Raw genomic sequence first — 20019 nt, forward strand, 5'->3', positions numbered from 1 at the left:
TTAGATGATTCTCTGCATTAAAAGTAAGAGGAATATTAATCATTATATTAGCAATGGTAACAGCCTGGGGGTCAGAGGGATTTGTTTACATCCTGTGCTTTGCCGAGTCCCGCTGTGCCGCTGCTTTACTGAGTTCGTCCCGCTGCCCCCACCCGAGTGAGATAGTTTGAGGCCCGATGCTCACCACCTTCTCATCCTACTTCAATAGAATCAAGCAGCAGTTCTTCAGGACAGTGGAGAATGCCAGGAGGCCGTGCAAGCGGCCCCTGGAGGAGTAAGTAGAGAATGTTGTTGCAGTGGAGTGAGTGACTCGGTACTCAGCTTGCCTGTAATGACCCACCGACCCTCACTTTTCTTTCTGTTTATTTTTACTCTTTCACCAGTCTCAGTTCCGGACAAAGTCGTTACTTTATGATAGTTTTCCACCTGATTTTAAGTGAATCTGCACTTGATTGCGCCGCAAGTTATTGTTTTTAACCCTTAAACGGAAACGCCCTTTTTTCGCTCATTATGACTCCATTTGCATCCACTGCAAAAATATTGAAAAAAAGTATATATATATATATATATATATATATATATATATATATATATATATATATATATATATACATATATATATGGTATTACTGCAGAGTTTCACCACAATCAGCTACGTGTTTTTTACCCACCTCAAGAGATAGAGCTCCTGATTACGAGTAATTTGAACCTCATATATACTAGATGCAACCTTTTTGAATGGCGACACAGATTTTTTTTTTTTTATTTATTTAAGTGTGTTTTGGTTTTGGCATCAAACCCTGCCGCACACTGATGGTGTCATGCGCTCGCGGCGACTCGGCGGGCTCCGTGACATACCATTGTCTGAGCATGCGCTTAATTGTTTACGCTGATTGGTTCTGTTCTTTGAAACTGAAGCGGCAGCCAATGAAAAAAATAAAAACATAATTATTTCCACCAATCACGACGGCCCCTGAGGTTAGGTTTAGTTAGGTTAGGTTAGATTAGGTTTAGTTAGGTCAGGTTAGATTAGGTTGGGTAAGGTTAGGTTAGATTAGGTTACGTTAGGTTAGGTTAGGTAGGGTGAGGTTAGGTTAGATTAGGTTTAGTTAGGTTAGGTTGGGTTAGGTTTAGTTAGGTTAAGTTAGGTTAGGTTACATTAGGTTAGGTTTAGTTAGGTTTAGTTAGTTAGGTTTTGTTAGGTTAGGTTAGGTTCTTTTCTGGATGAAGCTAATTTGTTCTGGTAGATTTTGGCTTGTTTTTAATTAATTTACCAGTTGTTTTTTATGCAAATCATAATATGTTTTGGGGCTGTAAAAAAAATTTGGTTGATTTGCGCCAAAAACAAGCGGTATTTTAATTAAAAGCAAGCCGAAATCTACCAGAAAAAAATAGTTTTGTCCAGAAAGGGCAAGGTGGTGAAACTCTGTAGGTTTACCATATATATGTATATATATATATATATATATATATATATATATATATATATATATATATATATATATATATATATATATATATATATATATATATATATATATATATATATATATATATATATATATATATATATATATATATATATATATATATATATATATATATATATATATATATATATATATATATATATATATATATATATATATATATATATATATATATATATATATATATATATATATATATATATATATATATATATATATATATATATATATATATATATATATATATATATATATATATATATATATATATATATATATATATATATGTTTGTGTAGCCAGGTAGAATATTTTCTTGGAGGCAACGAGGTTAAATGCTGTAGCACATTCTTTTTTATTAATTTTCTTGTGTATGGGTTCTATATGCTGTACAAAAAACTTGTACGGCATATAGAATCCGTACACAAGAAAATTAATAAAAAAGAATGTGCTACAGCATTTAATTTTGTTTGCCTCCAAGAAAATATATATATATATATATATATATATATATATATATATATATATATATATATATATATATTTAATAAAAAAATATATACTTTGCATATAGCATATAAATAAATGCCTATTCTTTGGAAAGAAAAGTAAGAAAATTGAATATTCTCGGTAAAATTCTAGTTTTTGCCCATACTCCCCCCTCCACACCCCAACAAGCTTGGGGACAGGTGGGAATGCTGGGTTTTGGGTGTGGTACATGAAATACGTTGGAAATGCATATTTTTTGTGTAAAATGGAAAAATTCCCATTAAAAAGTCTACGGAATTTTCATTACAAGTTTCCTAATTTTACTCATTTCGGTAATTCTTTACAATACATCCGTCCCCCTATTCTCTACCCACACCTCCTAACCCCTCCAACAAGTTTAGGGGCCTATGGGGAATCGGGGGTTGGGGGATGTCCGAAAAATCTAAGGACAAAAACTGCCATTTTCAAGAAAAATTGAAAAATTTAAAAAATTCAAGAATAATTTTCACTGAAATTATCCTTCCCCAGTCCCAGCAAGCTTGGCGGCCCGTGGGGAATCAGGGGTCTTAGGGAGGGAGGCATATTTGAGTGATATATGGACTTTGAAAAATCTAGGAAAATTTTCCCAAATGTTCAGAAATATCCCTAAATATAGGGAAGTTTTACATAACCCTCCCCCCTACAACACTAACCTAACCCTAATGTAACCTAACCACTCCCCCCTTACAACACTAACCTAACCCTAACATAGACCTAACCTAACCGGGGGGGCTGTGCCCCCCCAGCACCCACCCTACAACACTAATCCTAACATAAACCTAACCTAACGTAACCTAACCTAACCGAGGGGGACTGTGACCCCCCTGGACCTCCCCCTACAACACTAACTTAACCCTAACATAAAGTTAAACTACCATATCCTTGCTTTGGGGCAGCTTCCTTCCCCCCCCCCCCCACACCGATTCTCTTATAGCTTCACACAATATGCCCTACCTCTACCAATACCCCTCCTCACAATACCTTAACGAAAGGATGAAGGTCCTGGCTGGCCCTCTTGTCCATTGTACACTGACTTGCATCGCAGGAGCGATGATTTCCCAGTAATCAAATTCGCAACCTTTACAACTAATGTCACTGGTGGCCATGGCTGAACTGCGCACACAGATGTCTTTGTGCATCTGTCTGCCCAGCTGTGCCCCACCTACTAATACATGTAGCAAATTCCCATTGGCGCAGCTCGTGGTGTTAAGAGGTGGTGGCACGTCATTGGACAAAAGAACTATAGACACAATAAGAATCCTATTCACCAGTTACCCACAAACCCCAGCTATAAACAAATGCAAGTCAGTGTACTACTCATTTCTGAGTGTGATGGAGCTCCGTGGCTTGTGGTTGGCATCATCAACGTCATGAAACTTGTAGTGAAAATTCCATAAACTTTTTAATGGGAATATTTCCATTTTACGCAAAAAATACTCATTTCCGACGCATTTCATGTACCCCACCCAAAACACCACATTCCCACCTGTCCCCAAGCTTGTTGGGGGGTGGAGAGGGGAGTATGGGCAGAAACTAGAACTTTACCATATTCTCTAACTAAAATTATCGCTTTCTAAGAAATAGTGTATAATTCCTAATTAGAAATTCCTAATCATTTGGTCAGAGCACCAATTGTGGTGCTCTGACCAAATGAAAATGAAAAATTTTTGTTTCTCATTTTGATAAATAAACAGGAAAATAAACAAATAAACAGAACCTGCATGCCCACAACATAGTTTATTGTCATAACTTTTGCTTGAACATATTATTAAAACCATTATTTCAAAATTGTTTATAAATTTTATGCTCTCTATCACAATTGTGGTGGTCTGTACAAAAGAAAGGGATTCCTGAAAATGTAATTTTCTATAATAAGCTTCAGTGAATGTTATTTCACCAGTAAGACCTACAGTTTCTTCAGCCAACAGCTGCTGTGTTCTCTCATCAAACAATCCAGAGGGATGCAACATGTCAAATTTACCTATCAAATAAACCAAAAGAAAAAAATAGTAATAGCTAATACACACATGTAGAACAAGAGAACAACTGTACCAGGACTATTATGAAACCCCAGAGAACATTATTTAGCATGAGTTAGAGGTACTAAGGCCCTGTATATCACATATACAGGCCTATAAATAATGTTTTTTCCCCTACGTATGTTCATGAGTCAATATTTCACAAACTGACCTTGTGGGTCCATCTGGCATCACAGCCTTTACTTAGGAAGGAAGGAGCATCACCAGCGAGGAGCCTGTCTGTCCTCCTTTAAATTTGATGACCAACAGACACTAGATTAGATCCATAAACCTTGGAGCCTGGTGTGCGCCAAAAATGGCACACTTTTTCAAAACCATTAACTTTGTGACTCCATGGGGAGTCACGTTCCTGTTTATGGGTTAATATTGATATTATTTTTACTCTTTCACCAGTGTCATTATGGCTTTTTATACCCTCCTCATTATTATAGAATAATTTGAACTTCACTTACAGGCATGGTTAATGTTTACTACTAGTCCTTGTCAGAAGTAGGAGGCAGTAGACACCTGCCAAAACAATACCTAATTACTCCCAGTGAGGTGTAATAGCACTGGTTCAGGGGGTGCTGTGAACTTGTCATTAAAGCCAGCTGTCTCATAACCCAAAGGGGGCAGTCACAGCCTGCCTTCTGAAGTCAACTTTCTTCCTTCACATTAAACTAGCTGCATGTATCTATATCTACTCATACATTCTTCATGCAAAATTTGAAATTGACAAGAAAAAAATTACTTCTATAGCTATATACCATTCTCAGAGTTCCCCTTCTGACTACATTTCTATTCAACTTGTTTTTTTCCATAAAATATTTTGTTTGCTACCCTTGGCAGGTTTTTCCTCTTACATGAAAAAAAAGTTGTCAGTTACTCATAACATGTAGTGTACTCACTGATTATGAAGTTTTTTTGCATGGCTGGCTATTATTGATTTGTTTTGATGCCTTGAAAATCAACACATTAAGTTTGTTGTTAGGAGAGGGAGGCGTTTTTATCATTCAGGTTGATACGAGGTTAGAGTTAAACAGTACTTTCCAGTGATTTTTTTTCTTGTTTTCCTAGTTTGTTTTATTGATAGCATGAAAGAAACAAGAAAAGTGCTAATGACCTTATTTTCTTTTTTGAGGACATGAGTGACAAGAGCAGCAGGCTAACAGTGGTGACCAGCAGTATGCAACAGTCATTTTCTTTTGCAGCAATAGGTAGTGGAGAGCTGCTGATGTGTAAGTAGAGAGGAGAATGGAACACCTCCACTTAGAAGCTCAGAAAAATGTCAAAAGGATAATGGCGGAATATAATTGGCAAGTTCTGTGCCGCACCACATTTTTATGTAGACTCACCTGTAAATTGTATATTCTGTACCTTTACCGTCCTTGTTGTATTTTTAGTTTTGTTTACTTTCTTGTTAATTTTTTTTTTTTTTTTTTTTTTTTTTTTTTTTTTTGTCTTTTTGTAATGGTTTGATATCTTCTGTTTTCACTATTTCTCTTTTTATTTTTTGTCTCATCATTTCATCTGTTTATTCTTTCCATTTTGTTTTTGTATCTAGCCTTGTTTTGTAGTGTTTTTTCCTCGTACACATTTTATTTTTTATTTGTTGTATGTATTGGGTATCTTTTTTCATTTTTTTCCTGCATTGGTAGCGAACATCATCTTGCAATGTATCGGGTGTGCACAGAAGACTAATTTGTAGAGAGACAGTGATAGGGAGGTGGAGACATTCTTGTAACATGGCTGGGGTGACAAATAGTAATACACCACTTTTCTGTAGAGCCATCAAGAAGTGCACTTGTAAAATAATGCCACAAGGTGTAAATTGCACTGTAGAATTGGAATATGAAAAGAAATACATGAATACTTTCCCTGATATTAATACTGACCAGTTTTTTTTTATATTCAGCAACCCTTATCCCCTTGTGTAGTGATTCTTGTACTTGTATGCTCAGTAATGTTGTGTTGGGCCATGCAGGAACAGTGATGATGAGGACACCTTCCAGACACAGCCCTACAGACCGGTGAGGAAGAAAGTATGCACCACCAGAGATGAAATGCTGCCACCACTCAGCCGTAAGTCTGAAAGCTAGTCAGTGTTCTCTCCTCCAAGGCTTACTGTTGTGATAGTATAAGAGGCAAGGGTCATTTAACTCCTTCAGTACTGGGACACATTTTTTAACATGAGTTTTGGATATGATTAGATGATTTTATATGCATTACTAAGGGTCTATGGAGCTTGCAAGATTATTACACATGGAAGTTTAAGGTCATTTAACTCCTTCAGTACTGGGACACATTTTTTACCATGAGTTTTGGATATGATTAGATGATTTTATATGCATTACTAAGGGTCTATGGAGCTTGCAAGATTATTACACATGGAAGTTTAAGGTCATTTAACTCCTTCAGTACTGGGACACATTTTTTACCATGAGTTTTGGATATGATTAGATGATTTTATATGCATTACTAAGGGTCTATGGAGCTTGCAAGATTATTACACGTGGAAGTTTAAGGTTATTTAACTCCTTCAGTACTGGGACGCATTTTTTATCATGAGTTTTGGGTACCATTAGATGATTTTATTTACATTATTACCTGTCTATGAAGGTCAGAAGATTAATGGCCAGAGTCTTCACTATTTTAATCCCCACATAAGTTTCTGAAGATGTATAAAACCATCAAATAGTAAACAGAATGAGTAGGAAAATGCATCATGGTACTGAAGGATCACTAAAGCTGCCTCTTTTCATTTGTCTTAATTGTAATCTGACTATATTTATTTTTAAGTATATTGACACTTGGTACTGAGAACCTCATCACTTAGACTGTCATAATAAAGTGGTTTGAGTGATAATATCTTTGTTGACTTACTTTTAATTAGAGATGTACCGATGCATCAGTATCGGTATCGGAATTGGCGGTATCGGCCCATTTTTTTGGTATCATTATCGGTATCGGCTTATTTTATGCTGATACTTCCAATACCTAAAAGGAATTTACTACTTAGTGATATATTTGATATAAGATATTGATGACACCAAATTAATATAATACGGCGTATTAAGTTTCCGTGGTGATTACTGTATGTCATAGAATACTGTTTTCTGTGGTAATAAGCCACAACCTAGAAATTTAGAATAAACTAAACTTTTTTCTATTTAATTGAAAAGATTAGGTGAAAGCTCATGTTTCTGAATTGGTCTACTAATGTGTAATGAATTAATATCAAAGGATGTCAGATTTAATTAAAGAGAAACATGCACAACAAAATGAGTTTCTTTTGCTAATATTTTGTGTCTGTTTTACAATTTTAATAATTAAAAAAAAATTTTTGATCGCCAAAATGTCAATAAAATTAATAATGAAAATGCACAAGATCAAATGGTCGCTAAAGGAGTAAGAAGTAAGAATTTAAAATAATTGACAAGAATCAGAAGACTGAGAAGATATTCATTCCAATTACTGAGTAAATTACCTTTGCAAATGGCTTCAAAAAGCTTCTAGAATTGCTCCTATTTCACAAACGTTCTCAGAAGGACTTACAGCATCCCCCAAAACAAAGCCTCCCATCTGATAACGCTCGCCGTCCACCAACTCATCCTGGTGTCCAGTGCAGTAATCACTATAAGTAGTAGTATCGGTATTGGCCCAATTAGATGGTATCGGTATCGGAATCGGCCAAAATTTTGGTATCGGTACATCTCTACTTATAATATAGGTTTTTAGTGTAGTTGTTGTTTATTGGTTTATTTAGTTACTTTTTCAGGGTCTTATCAGTTCAAGCAAGATGTGAACATTATTTATTTATTTATTCATTTATTTATTTGTTTATTTATTGAGTTATTGTTTTCCAGGGTCTTATCAGTTAAAGCTAGATATGGATTGTTTATTTACTTATTTATTTATTTACTCATTTATTTATTTATTTATTTATTTATTTATTATGTATTTATTGAGTTATTGTTTTTCCAGGATCTTATCAGGTGAAGCCTTCTCTACACTGGAAGCCTCTGCCCTCGTCGTCCCTCACTTCCATCAGAGAAGATGAGTCAGAAGTAAGACCAGTAAGTCTTTTAACCCCTTCAGTACTGGGGCACATCTTTACCTTGAGTTTTGTGTATGATTAGACAATTTTATTCACATTAGGAATGGTCTATGGAAGTCAGAAGATTACTGCCCACAGTCTCCACAGTTCTAATCCCCACATAATTTCATGTAGCTGTATAAAATCATCAAATAGTAAGCAGAATGAATATGAGAATGTGTCATGGTACTGAAGGGGTTAATAATGTTTCTATATATGGGTGAGAAGTAATGGGTGGTTTCTTCATTTTCTTTCCTTCAATTGTTACTTTTTTCTATTTTTTGTTTTAGGGGTAAGAAATTATGGTTGATTCTCTTTATTTTCCATGTGTTTACCTGGTGTCTCTCTTGCAACACTGTTAGTTTTTTTAATAATGCTTTGTGGGAGAGATTATTCCCTTACATCTAATATTTTCATTCAGGGAACAAAAATAGCTTAATGTCAGAATTATAACTTTAGAAAATTAGGGAAGCTGCAAGTGGGTGTCAGGCCTACATGTGGCAGTCCCCATATGAGCATAGCTACTTAATTCCATCTGTATCTAATCTTCTTTTAACCCCTTCAGTACTATGATGCATTTCCATATACATTCTGGTTACTATTTTGTGATTTTATACAGCTTCAGAAATTTATGTAGGGGATTAAAATAGTGAAGACTGTTGCCATTAATCTTCTGACCTCCATAGTTCTTTCCTAATGTCAATAAAATGGTCTAATGGTACACAAATCTCAAGGTAAAAATGTGTTCCAGTACTGAAGGTTTTAAAGCTCCCCATTGACTCAGCACTTGTTGAAATGTACTAATATGCTTCTTATTATTCAAGGACAGGAAATTCTTTAAGACATCAAGAGCCACAAATGTGAGGGAGGCCACCAGCAGACAGCCACTTGTCAGGACAAAGCCTTCAGTGAGGTCCCTATGCCAAGAATCCACCCCCAGCATCTCTCGCAGGATTATCCCACCAAAACTCAGTACGTGTGTGAGATGTAGAGCCATATTGACAAACACTGCTCTCGCCATAACTATTTGCTAAGCCCACAGATCATTTAGTGTTTTTTCCAGAGTATTTTCTGCTGCTAAAGTAGAAATTGTTAATTTCAGTGGAACCATAAGTATGCCATTAAGAACCTGTGTAGCTTAATGTGTTTTCAAGAAAGTTTATCCTGTTAATAATTTAGAAATTTTGTTAATGTCACGAGCCAAAAAATACACCATTAAAAATCTGCATAGTTTAATTTCAAGTGTATTTTTCTGCTAATGATGTTAATTTTGTTAGTATGTCACTGGAACCCATATCTACACCATTAAAAATCTGCATAGCTTAATTTCAAGAGTTCTCTGCTAATAATGTAGAAATCTGGATCTATAAATACACTCTTAAAAACCTGTATAGCCTCAAGTAGAGTCTTTTGATTTAGTGATGATGTTTTGCAGAAGTCCAGATAGTTGGTACTTGATGCATTCTTCATTCAGAAATAGATAATACAGGTTTTCTGTATTCTTTCCTGATTCATAGAGTGGTGATGTCATGAAATCCACATCTCTACAAAGACAGGTTTTGGCTGTACCCAGATCATCCTAGTTTGTGTATATTCATGTACAAGTATATTCTTCATCTTATTGACTAGTCTTTGCTCCATTATTGATGTCTTTCACTCAAGTTTGATATATTTGAAATGGTTTAGCTATTTTTATTCTATACATATATTTTTTTTTTTTATTTCAGGTGACAGAACAATCCCCAAAACCACCAAAAGTGTGTCGTCAGGAGCGTGGCCCAGAAATTGTTTAGGAGGCAGCAACTACAGTGACAGAAACAAGAAGCCACTTTCCACCTACAATAAATGGAAACCCACCACCGTCACAGAGGTACGTGTGGCGGCGAGCACCTTGTTGTTTGACATGTGGTGAGCAGAGAGAGAGAGAGAGAAATGAAGAAAAGGAAAGTTCATACTCTATCAATGAATCTATCTATTTTTCTATCTATCTTCTAAGCCAGCAATCTTACACATCTATTTACATCCCCTTTCCCACACACACACACACACACACACACACACACACACACACACACACACACACACACACACACACACACACACACACACACACACACACACACACACACACACACACACACACACACACACACACACACACACACACACAAAGCCCAGTCCACCAATGCATAAAGGGAAGTCTTGCAGCTCACCATACAAAACATACATACATACATAATAAGATATATGACATGCCATCAACATTTCTTCCCCCACAATATTAATCCTGATGTCGTGGTGTTCCTTTCAATCTGCACAGAGTATACGTATTGAGGAGAAGCAGCAGTACCGTCAGTTGCTGCAGCAGTGTACGCTCAGCCAGTCATCCCCGACTCTCTCCCCTTCTCACAATGTTTGCCAGGTTTCTTCAAGTTCTTCTAATTCATCAAGGTAAAGAAATGTTTGACTCTGACCTGAAATTGTTGTGGTGATTTTTTTTTTTAACATTTTGCATTGATATTCACTACTTTTTTCCTTTATTTTTTTTCGTCAAGTTCTTTTTATTCATCAAGGTAAAGAAATGTTTGGCTTTGACCTGAAGTTTTTTTTTTTCTTTTCTTTTTCTTTTTTTTTTTTACCTTTTTCTCCTTTTTCATTGATATTCACTACTTTTTCCTTTATTTTTTTGTCAAGTTTTTTTTTTATTCATTAAAGTAAAGAAATGTTTGACTCTGATCTGAAGTTGTTGTGGTGTTTTTTTTAACCTCTTCATTAATATTCACTGTTTTTTTCCTTAATATTTTTCTTTGTCAAGTTCTTCCAATTCATCAATGATTGACTCTGACTTGAAGTTCTTGTGATTTTTTTCAACCTTTTTCATTGATATTCACTATTTTTTTCCTTAATCTTTTCTTTGTCAAGTTCTTCTAATTCTTACCTAAAGTAGTCATAGTGATGTTTTTTAATGACTTCATTGATATTTGGTACTTTACTTAATCTTTTCTTCTACAACCATTTCCATCATTATATTATTACATTGTATTTATAAGTGGTTTTGTTGCTATATTATTACCATATTTTTGTAGTGGAGGGGACGTTTCCTTATTGCCATGGAAAGGTTAAGAGATAAATATGAGGAGGAGTCACTGGTGTCATGTTAAGGGCATTTGTTAACCTTTTCCCTGCTATCCGATTCATACTACATCCTTCCTTCAGTATCAGTCTCTGTGGCACATTTTTTTTCTAGTTATACATGCTGGAAATTATAAAACATATTCTTTCAATCCTTCTATTTCTTGTGAATGCTTATCAAAACATCATGCATTCTTTTTACCATTAACCCTTTCAGTACAATGATGCATTTCCATATTCATTCTGCTTACTATTTGGTGATTTTAAACAGCTTCAGAAATGCATTTTGGGATTAAAAATAGTAAAGACTGAGGCCATTAATCTTCTGACCTCCATAGACCCTTCCTAATGTCAATAAAATGGTCTAATTGTACCCAAATCTCAAGGTAAAAATTTATTCCAGTACAGAAGGGGCTAAGAATTTTTGGCTGTCACAGGAAGAGTTTAGTGTTTTCTTAGAGGCCTGTGTTCTTAGGAGTAATTGTTCCTTGCAGTCCTGTGATGCGTGACGTGAGATGGTCCAGGAACTCGTCCATTCAGTCAGTCCAGTCGGATGCAGGAAGTGAGAATGCCTTCCCTATTTTGCTTTCATCCAGCAGATTGTCAAGGCCTTTAGAGTGAGTAGGCAGTGGTGTTGTCACAATGTTTTGCTCTCTCTCTCTCTCTCTCTCTCTCTCTCTCTCTCTCTCTCTCTCTCTCTCTCTCTCTCTCTCTCTCTCTCTCTCTCTCTCTCTCTCTCTCTCTCTCTCTCTCTCTCTCTCTCTCTCTCTCTCTCTCTCTCTCTCTCTCTCTGGTAAGAAGAAGTAGAGTGCCTTCTGTCTTGTCTATTCTCTTTATACAGCTAGAGAGTGAGAAAAGGAGAATTCTAGTAGCTATGTATTTTATGTAGAACAGAAGATTGGTATACTTTGAATAATACATTTGATTTGAAGTGTCTTACTAGATGGATTATGTATGAAGCAGTGAATGAATTTAGTGGTATTATTTTGTATTATCATGAGTTAATGTGAAATGTTGTCTTTCTGTTACAGCAAGAGCAAATCTATCATGAAGAAGGAGGACTCGGAGCATCACAAGAGGCCTGCCACTAACCACAAATGTAAGACAAGCATGCATGGGTGTGAATTACTTCAGTTTAACATGTTCACTTATTTCTTACTTGGTTTACATTACTTTCCCATTCTAACAAGAGGTTGTACGCTGAAATATTCTCCTCTTTATGTCTGATAGTGTAGATGCAAAGCTATTTTTTCCTTAGTTTATTATATACACTTGTTATTGTGTCTTCTGTAAATGTACCTGTACCAAAACTGTCCCCCCAAAAAGCAGGGAAGCCAAGATGAGGCATACAACCCTTTCACACTCTTTGTCCCTTGGCCCTTGATAGAGAAGGGAAATCATTCCTACCTGTCCTCACTCTACAGTCTACACCCATCAGTGACTCAGCCTGTAAATGTAACTCTCTTCTTTCCAGCCACCCCACCAAAGATTCCTCTGTCGGACATCACTATGAGGAAGGAGTTTGGTAACAGCAGAATGAAAAGGAATGAAATGAGTGAATCTGTCATCAGGTGAGCAGGTTGTAGATTAAATTATTCCTGGTTTTGAGTTTTATTAGTGTGGTATTGTTTTATTCTCTTTCTTTCATTTCACTGCTAAATTGTAGAATTCCCAGTCTTGACTTTAGCTATTTCAAAGCAGAATGTTTCAAGACATCTACCTTTAAATTTTGGGTAACACTTTAAAGTAAAATTTCATGACTAGCTTTTTCAGTGGGAGTTTATTTCATATTGTTTTTGTTGGTCTAAGTTTATCCTTTTGTACACAAAAAAATCAAGAGTGGAAAATTGTCTTATAAAATGACATATTATACATTTGTTATCCTGTTGAGTGGAATATTTTCATAGACTAATTATTGACATTTTTTTATACCATGTGGGCATTTCATGAAAATTTATAGGAAAAAGTAGATAATTGTTGGGGTACCTCCTATCTTAAAGCCCACCCGCTAGGAAACCGTTGCCCCGAGTGAGGACTTGTTTCGTTATTTAGTGTTTTGTCGCCACTTGCATTGAGATTGAAATAGAAACCCTTAACTCTGTACAATGTTCCAGGAGGGTTGCTATAAAAATACTAGATTTTGTACAATGTTTCAGGAGAGTTATTACAGAAGTACTTGATTCTGTGCAATGTTTCAGGAGTGTGGGGTTGTGTGGTGATGATGAGGAAGAGTTGTCACTCGGCCAGCTAGTGAGGCAGCGGCATCACAAGACAGAGACCCCGAAAGATGCAATACCTGTGATAGACTTGTCCCAGTCAGATAGTGATAGCATTGAGAGTATTAAGGGTAAGTAAGGCTAATTCAGACTAATTTTTTGCGTTGTTCACAGCAAGTTGTGCCATGATACTATCTCCTATACTGAATGTCTATGAAAATCAGAATATTTTAGTAATTTGGTTTCTAGTAGTTTATGAATACTCACAGATAGATATATGTAGTTTGTTGAGAAGGTTTTAAAGTTTTCACTGCAACATGGAACAGTTAGCAACACCAGGACCAATGTGTGAAGCCTATAAACAACTACAAGAAAGTTTATGATGATAGAATGTAGTTTTCAATTTTTTCTCTGCCCAAAGACTGGATGTGGCTGTAGAACAAGATTCCTCAATGAAAGTGTATTAAGTGGCAGTCAAAGGAATGAGTCATGTGTCCATAGGTTCCAAAGTAAAAAATCAAAAAAACATTTCAGTTATTTGGTTCATTATGGCTTATGAAAACACACAGGGATGAAAATGCTAAGTTTAATGTATCACAGTACCTTAACCCCTTTAATACTGGGACACATTTTTACCTCAAGATTTGTGTATGATTAAATAATTTTATTTACATTAGGAAGGCTCTGCTATTTTAATCCCCCCCTGGTATTGGTACTGAAGTGTCAGGCAAAGGGGTGATAGTCATGTGGCCTTAGGTTCCCAAAATAAACATTTGACCATGTCAGGCATTTGGTTCATTGTGGTTTATAAATTACACACAGGAATGAAAATGTTATTGTCATTGTACCTTAATCCCTTTAATACTGGGACACATTTTTACCTTGAGGTTTGTGTACGATTAGATCATTTTTATGTTAGGAAGACTCTGGAAGTTAGAAGATTAATGGCCACAGTCTTCACTACTTTACTCCTCCACATGAGTTTCTGAATCTGTATAAAATTACCAAATGTAAGCAGAATGAATATGGAAATATGTGCTGGTACTGTAGAGGTTCATATTGATGTGTCCACAGAATCTGAAAGTGACAGTATAGAGATTGTGGACGAGTTCCCTCGCACCAGGAGAAGAACTGACATTCTGAAGGACTTATATGATGGGAAGTGGATGGAGGCCAAGTAAGTGACGTGCTCCTTTGTGTAAATAGTCATAAGTAAATGTGTTTTCATATTATATCACATTCATCTAAATAACAACTGATTTTCTCAAGAATTTTTGTGATGAGAAGTGGATTGAAGCTAAGTAAGTGTTGTGTTCGTCAGTAGTCACAAGTAATCAAGTCTTATTACTCATTCTGAGACACTTCAGCGAATCTTATTGCCTTTCATTATATCCTGCACGTCTGTCCTTCCACTACAGTCATCCAGTCTTCTTTCAGGCAAGGTGAGTTCAGCAATATTGACCTGAAGGCAAAGAGTGCAGGTGTAGAGGATGGAGAGCTGCAGTCGATGAGAAAGGATCAAATGAATGTCCTCCATGAAAAAGTTGAGAGGAGGTTGAAGCAGCTGGACATCATCTGTGCCATGCCCGAGAAACACAGACCTGCCAAACTATCTGTCAAGAAGCAAATCTTTACCCCTTGAAGCCGGAGATGCAGGCAAGGATCTTTGTTCCTGTCTTTAGTTCCCACTCTGTTTTGCTTCTAAACAATATTATAAAACATACCAGAAAGTTGCCTGAAAATCATCCTTTTAGTATATTTAAGAATCATAATCAGTAAATGATCAGTATTTCCTCTATTCTTCTCACATTGTAGACAAATTTTTCTTAAGTGACATGTATGCTCAATTATTAAAGGCAAGAATGGATGTATGATTTCCTTACATGCCACATTGATTACTTCAGGATGACATTGAGGCTGCACTGATACCGTATCCAAAGTCAGAAGTTCTCATCCACAAGTTTAACATCAAGATTACCCGCCGGGACATTGCAACCTTGAACAGCCCAAACTGGCTCAATGATGAGGTGAGATTGTGATGCCAAGGACCAGGAGTCTATTTTCTATATAGTACCTGTCTTCATTTATCTTCTGTCAGGGGCCAAGGAGTTGAGAGTGGTGTGAAGGAGTGTCAGTGTGAAAGTTATGTGCCTGTGTTTTGAATGGACTGGCTCGGTATTTATATGTGTGTAGATGTCTTGTATTATGCTTAAGATTGTGGGTATAGTTGTCCATGGCACTTATTTTTTTCACTTGGGTCAATTGTATTTCCTTAGTTGTAGTTTTACAGGGCCTGGGCTTTATGTTCGTGTGGCCCGGTCTCCATATCTACACTTATCTAATTTTTCTTTAAAACTATGCACACTCGTTGCTGACACCACTTCTTCACTCAAACTGCATCACGTCTCACATATCTTTGTGGGAAACTATATTTTTCAACATCTCTCAAGACATCTTCCCTTTCTCATCTTTTTACTATGTGATCTTGTGCCTCGAATGTCATATTCTTCTCTCAGGATCAGTTTCTCATTATCCACTTGGTCCATTCTGTTGATCAATTGTGTGTGTTCTGTTTTGTTTGGGCCACAATGTGTAAGATTTCTGGTAGCTACATTGATAGAATAAACTGGAGGCAGAAATCTTTATATTTTTAACTTGTGTTTGTTTACATTCACACATAACTGATCTACTTAATCTTTCTTCTAGGTTGTAAACTTCTCTGTAAACTCACAACCATCATCTTTAAAGTAGCACTTGTTTTTGTTCTCACATAACTGATTTCCTTATTCTTTACTTAGGTGATAAACTTCTACATGAACCTCATAATGGATCGCAGTATGAAGAACAAAAGACTTCCAAGAGTGTACGTCTTCAGCACATTCTTCTACCCCAAGCTGTACCAAAGTGGTCACAAGTCTGTCTCCAGGTGGACCAAAAAGGTACAGACCATTCTGGCTGGCGTCAAAAGCACTGCATCATTCACTGACCTCAAATCACATTCCTTTAACATCAGTCTCTTTCCAGTGCAATGTATAGCTTTGGTTAGACTGTCAGGTTGTCCTTGGTATTTTTTGTTGGGCAGGTATTACATTACACCAGCCTCCTTCTCTGATCATTGTAGTGTTTTGTTTTAATAGACTGTCAAATTAGCCCTGGTACCTCCTACTGTTTAAAAGAGGAGGGTTATAGAATTTGTTTCCTGGCTATAATGGTGGGTGAGTTTATCTCTTTTCTATTATTCACACCTTCAATACCTTGATGTGTTTTCATATTCATTCTGCTTCTTGCTTCAGAAACTTATGTGGGGATTAAAATAGTGGTGACTCTGGCCAGTAATCTTGTGACCTCCATACACCCTTCCTAATGTAATTAAATTGTCTAATCACACCTAAAGCACATGGTAAAAGAATGCCTTAGTATTGAAGGAGTTAAGAAATGACTGAACTGTATGTGAAAGTTTGTGTAAAAAGATTGTCGTTTTTTGTGTTTCTCTTTCAACATTGACATTTTCACTTATGACACACTGCTGCTCTTCTCTGATTCTAAAGTTCTTATTTTTTTTTTCCACTTAGATTGACAATTATTGTTCCTCTCCTTCCTCAGATTTGTAAGTTTTCATTGTCTTTCACTCAGTTTTGACACCTACAACACACTATTACTTTTCTTTCTCTTCAAATTCACAAGTCATTAATTTTATATCCCTTTTTCACTCAATTTTGAACAACTTTTTTTATAGTCAAATTCAAGTTCTCATGTCTCCTTCCTTCACTCTCAAGGTTGACATCTTCACTTATGACATTCTGCTGATCCCCATCCACCTTGATGTCCATTGGTGTATGGCCACAGTAGACTTCAGGAAGAGGTGCATCAGTTACTATGACTCCATGCTTGGTGATAATCCTGAGTGCCTTAAGGTAGGTGGTGGTTTGTTGGCTAGTATCATGTACGTGTTGCAGTGTCTCTCGTCTCATACCTTTGAAAATATTGTAAGTGTAGCTACTGTTGTGTTCTGTTTGTTTCTAGTATCTTCACTGTTATGGCTTTGAAGATATTGAAGTTTTAGTTGCTGTGTAAAAATGCTGTAGAAGGTAATCATATTTGTGGTCTTTTCCAGCTCATATTGGAATATTTAGAGGCTGAACACCTTGACAAGAAGAAAACACCCTACAAAACAGCTGCCTGGAAACTTGAATGTCCAAAGGTAGGGAAACATTCACACATTTCTGCTACTTCTCTTCTCTTATCTCACAGGACCACATATTTTTTAGTCCTTCCTTATCTCACAGGACCACCACACGTTTTTATATACCTCCAAGTTTTTACACACCTCTCCTCTCTTCCAGAACATTCCCGAGCAGATGAATGGGTCGGACTGTGGGGTATTCTCTTGTACATTTGCCGAGTTTAAGTCCCGTCTCTCCCCTCTGGACTTCACCCAGGAGGACATGCCTTACTTCGCCAGAGGATGGTGTATGAGATCATCAAGGGGGAGCTGCTGGTGGGATAGAGAGGAGCTGAAATATTCACTTAGCTTCAGTTAATGCATATTTGTATGTATTTCATTTGTACACAACATAATCTGCCAACGTTTTACAGTTTTTCCCTTTAGTTTATATATTTTCTAGATTATAATCATAGTAATAAGTTGAAATGTAATGTTATGTTATGTTTGATCTCTAAGTAACAATTTAAGTTTAGGACGAAATATAGAAGTCTGTCTTTAATTGCCAACTGCCTTGTATGTACGTACATATACACACTCAATAAACTTCTAAAACCAAGGCACTGAATGTTTGTCTCCTTTCAATCTGGGAGTCATTTCTAAAAGTACTCTTGCTTATATCTCTTACATTTCATTTCTGGAGGAGGAGGAGAGCATGGTGGAAGGGATAGAAGAGAAGAGGGAGTACTGGAGGAGGTAATAGTAGAAATTGTAGGAAAAAGGAGAGTATGGTGGAAGGGACGGAAGAGAAGAGGGAGTAGTGAAGGAGGTCATAGCAGAAATCGTTAAAAAGTAAAGGGGAGAGGAAGAAGAGATAGAAAAAAAAAAAGAAAACCCAATTAGATAACGTATTTTAAGAAGTTTGAATGCAAGGAGGCTTAAAGCTTTGCTTCTCATCAACTCCCCTCCTCTGACTGACTGTCTTCAGCCTCTTTCTCACTGCTGAAAGGTTGCATCTTTTTCAATCTTTCACTGCTATTTTCATGCTAACTGTTCTACTGATCTTACTAACTGCATGCCTCCCCTCCTCCTGCGGCCTCGCTGCACAAGGCTTTCTTCTTCCTCTCATCTTTATTCTGTCCAACCCATTAATACAAGAGTTAACCAGTACCTTTCACTGGTAAACTCTGGAACTCCCTACCTGCTTCTGTATTTCTATCTTTTTACGACTTAACTTCTTTTAAGAGAGAGGTGTCAAGACATTTGTCCCAGGCTTTTGACTAATTCTTTCTAATCTTTTGTGGAGACTGCAATTCCAGTGGGCCTTTTTTTTCTAATATAGTTTTTTTGCCCTTGGCAGTTCTCACTCCTACAAAAAAATTGACGAGACAAGAGTTAATATTACATTACAGTATATTTCAACACACACACACACACACACACACACACACACACACACACAGGCCAGTAGACCCCGTAATACCCCATCCATCAAAGGAACTGGGAACTGAGGAACTGAAGGGTAGTGATTGGGTGGCTGGCTGACAAATAAGGTGCAGGACAAGTGCTTCATGTGATTGGTGGTCCTGTGTCCCTCTTGATAAAATGAGCAGGTGGTGAATGCTATGGTGTTGAGTAATGGTGATAATGGTGATGTATGGGTTTCCTTAGCTTTGTGTTGTTGTTAGCTATTGGTGTTATTGTTGTTTTTTTTATTTTATTCCATTTTATTTTGTTCTTTTTATTTATTTTTTTTTTTTTTGAGCGTTTGTCTCAGTTTGTTTCTCTCTCTCTCTCTCTCTCTCTCTCTCTCTCTCTCTCTCTCTCTCTCTCTCTTCCGTTTTCTTGTTTTCCTTCCTATATCCTGTTCTTTTCTTCTTGTCCTCTTTACTCTATCATCTCTCCTCTTCTTGTCCTTGTTTACTCTGCTTATTTATTGTTGTTCTTATTCTTATTTTTATCATTATTCATTTTCACTTCTATGCTTAGAAAAATAATAATGAAATCAGCAAAAAGTAAATTCCGTTTGCTATTTATTAATTTGTTCCTTGTTGCGTGTTAGAAAAGACTTGCCAGAGAGAGAGAGAGAGAGAGAGAGAGAGTAGAGGGAAACCGGCCCAGCAACATGGCGGCGCCCTCACAAGGTTATTACTTATCATTGTCATGCCTTTAATTAATTCCTGTCTGACATTTTTTTCAATATCGTACGCCGCAAAACAAAGACCAGTATTTTTTTTTTCTATTTATTTTCTTTTAAGCTTCCTCTTCGCTCGGTAACATTTTTCATTTTTCGTTTTTTATGGGGGGAAATTTCTATAGGTTTTTGAAAGGCGGAGGTTTTCATATGGGCGCCCAAAATATGACGTGGTTAAGGTTGAA

General features: G+C 36.4%; 1 protein-coding gene across 1 annotated transcript; it reads left to right on the plus strand.

The window, feature by feature from the left end:
* The first annotated feature begins 82 nt into the window (after nt 1-82).
* Nucleotides 83-18260, plus strand: LOC123508807 (sentrin-specific protease 1-like). Its single transcript, XM_045262723.1, is given in 19 exon segments — nt 83-274; nt 6019-6116; nt 8019-8110; nt 8955-9102; nt 9858-10000; nt 10451-10581; nt 11757-11879; nt 12294-12361; nt 12737-12833; nt 13461-13609; nt 14553-14655; nt 14916-15109; nt 15112-15134; nt 15383-15505; nt 16277-16417; nt 17255-17392; nt 17593-17679; nt 17822-17933; nt 17936-18260. Coding segments are annotated over 19 exon segments (2118 nt in total). The 5' UTR covers nt 83-176; the 3' UTR covers nt 17986-18260.
* Nucleotides 18261-20019: the final 1759 nt, after the last annotated feature.

Source organism: Portunus trituberculatus, chromosome 25 (genome assembly GCF_017591435.1).
Source record: "Portunus trituberculatus isolate SZX2019 chromosome 25, ASM1759143v1, whole genome shotgun sequence".
NCBI classification, from domain to species: domain Eukaryota; kingdom Metazoa; phylum Arthropoda; class Malacostraca; order Decapoda; family Portunidae; genus Portunus; species Portunus trituberculatus.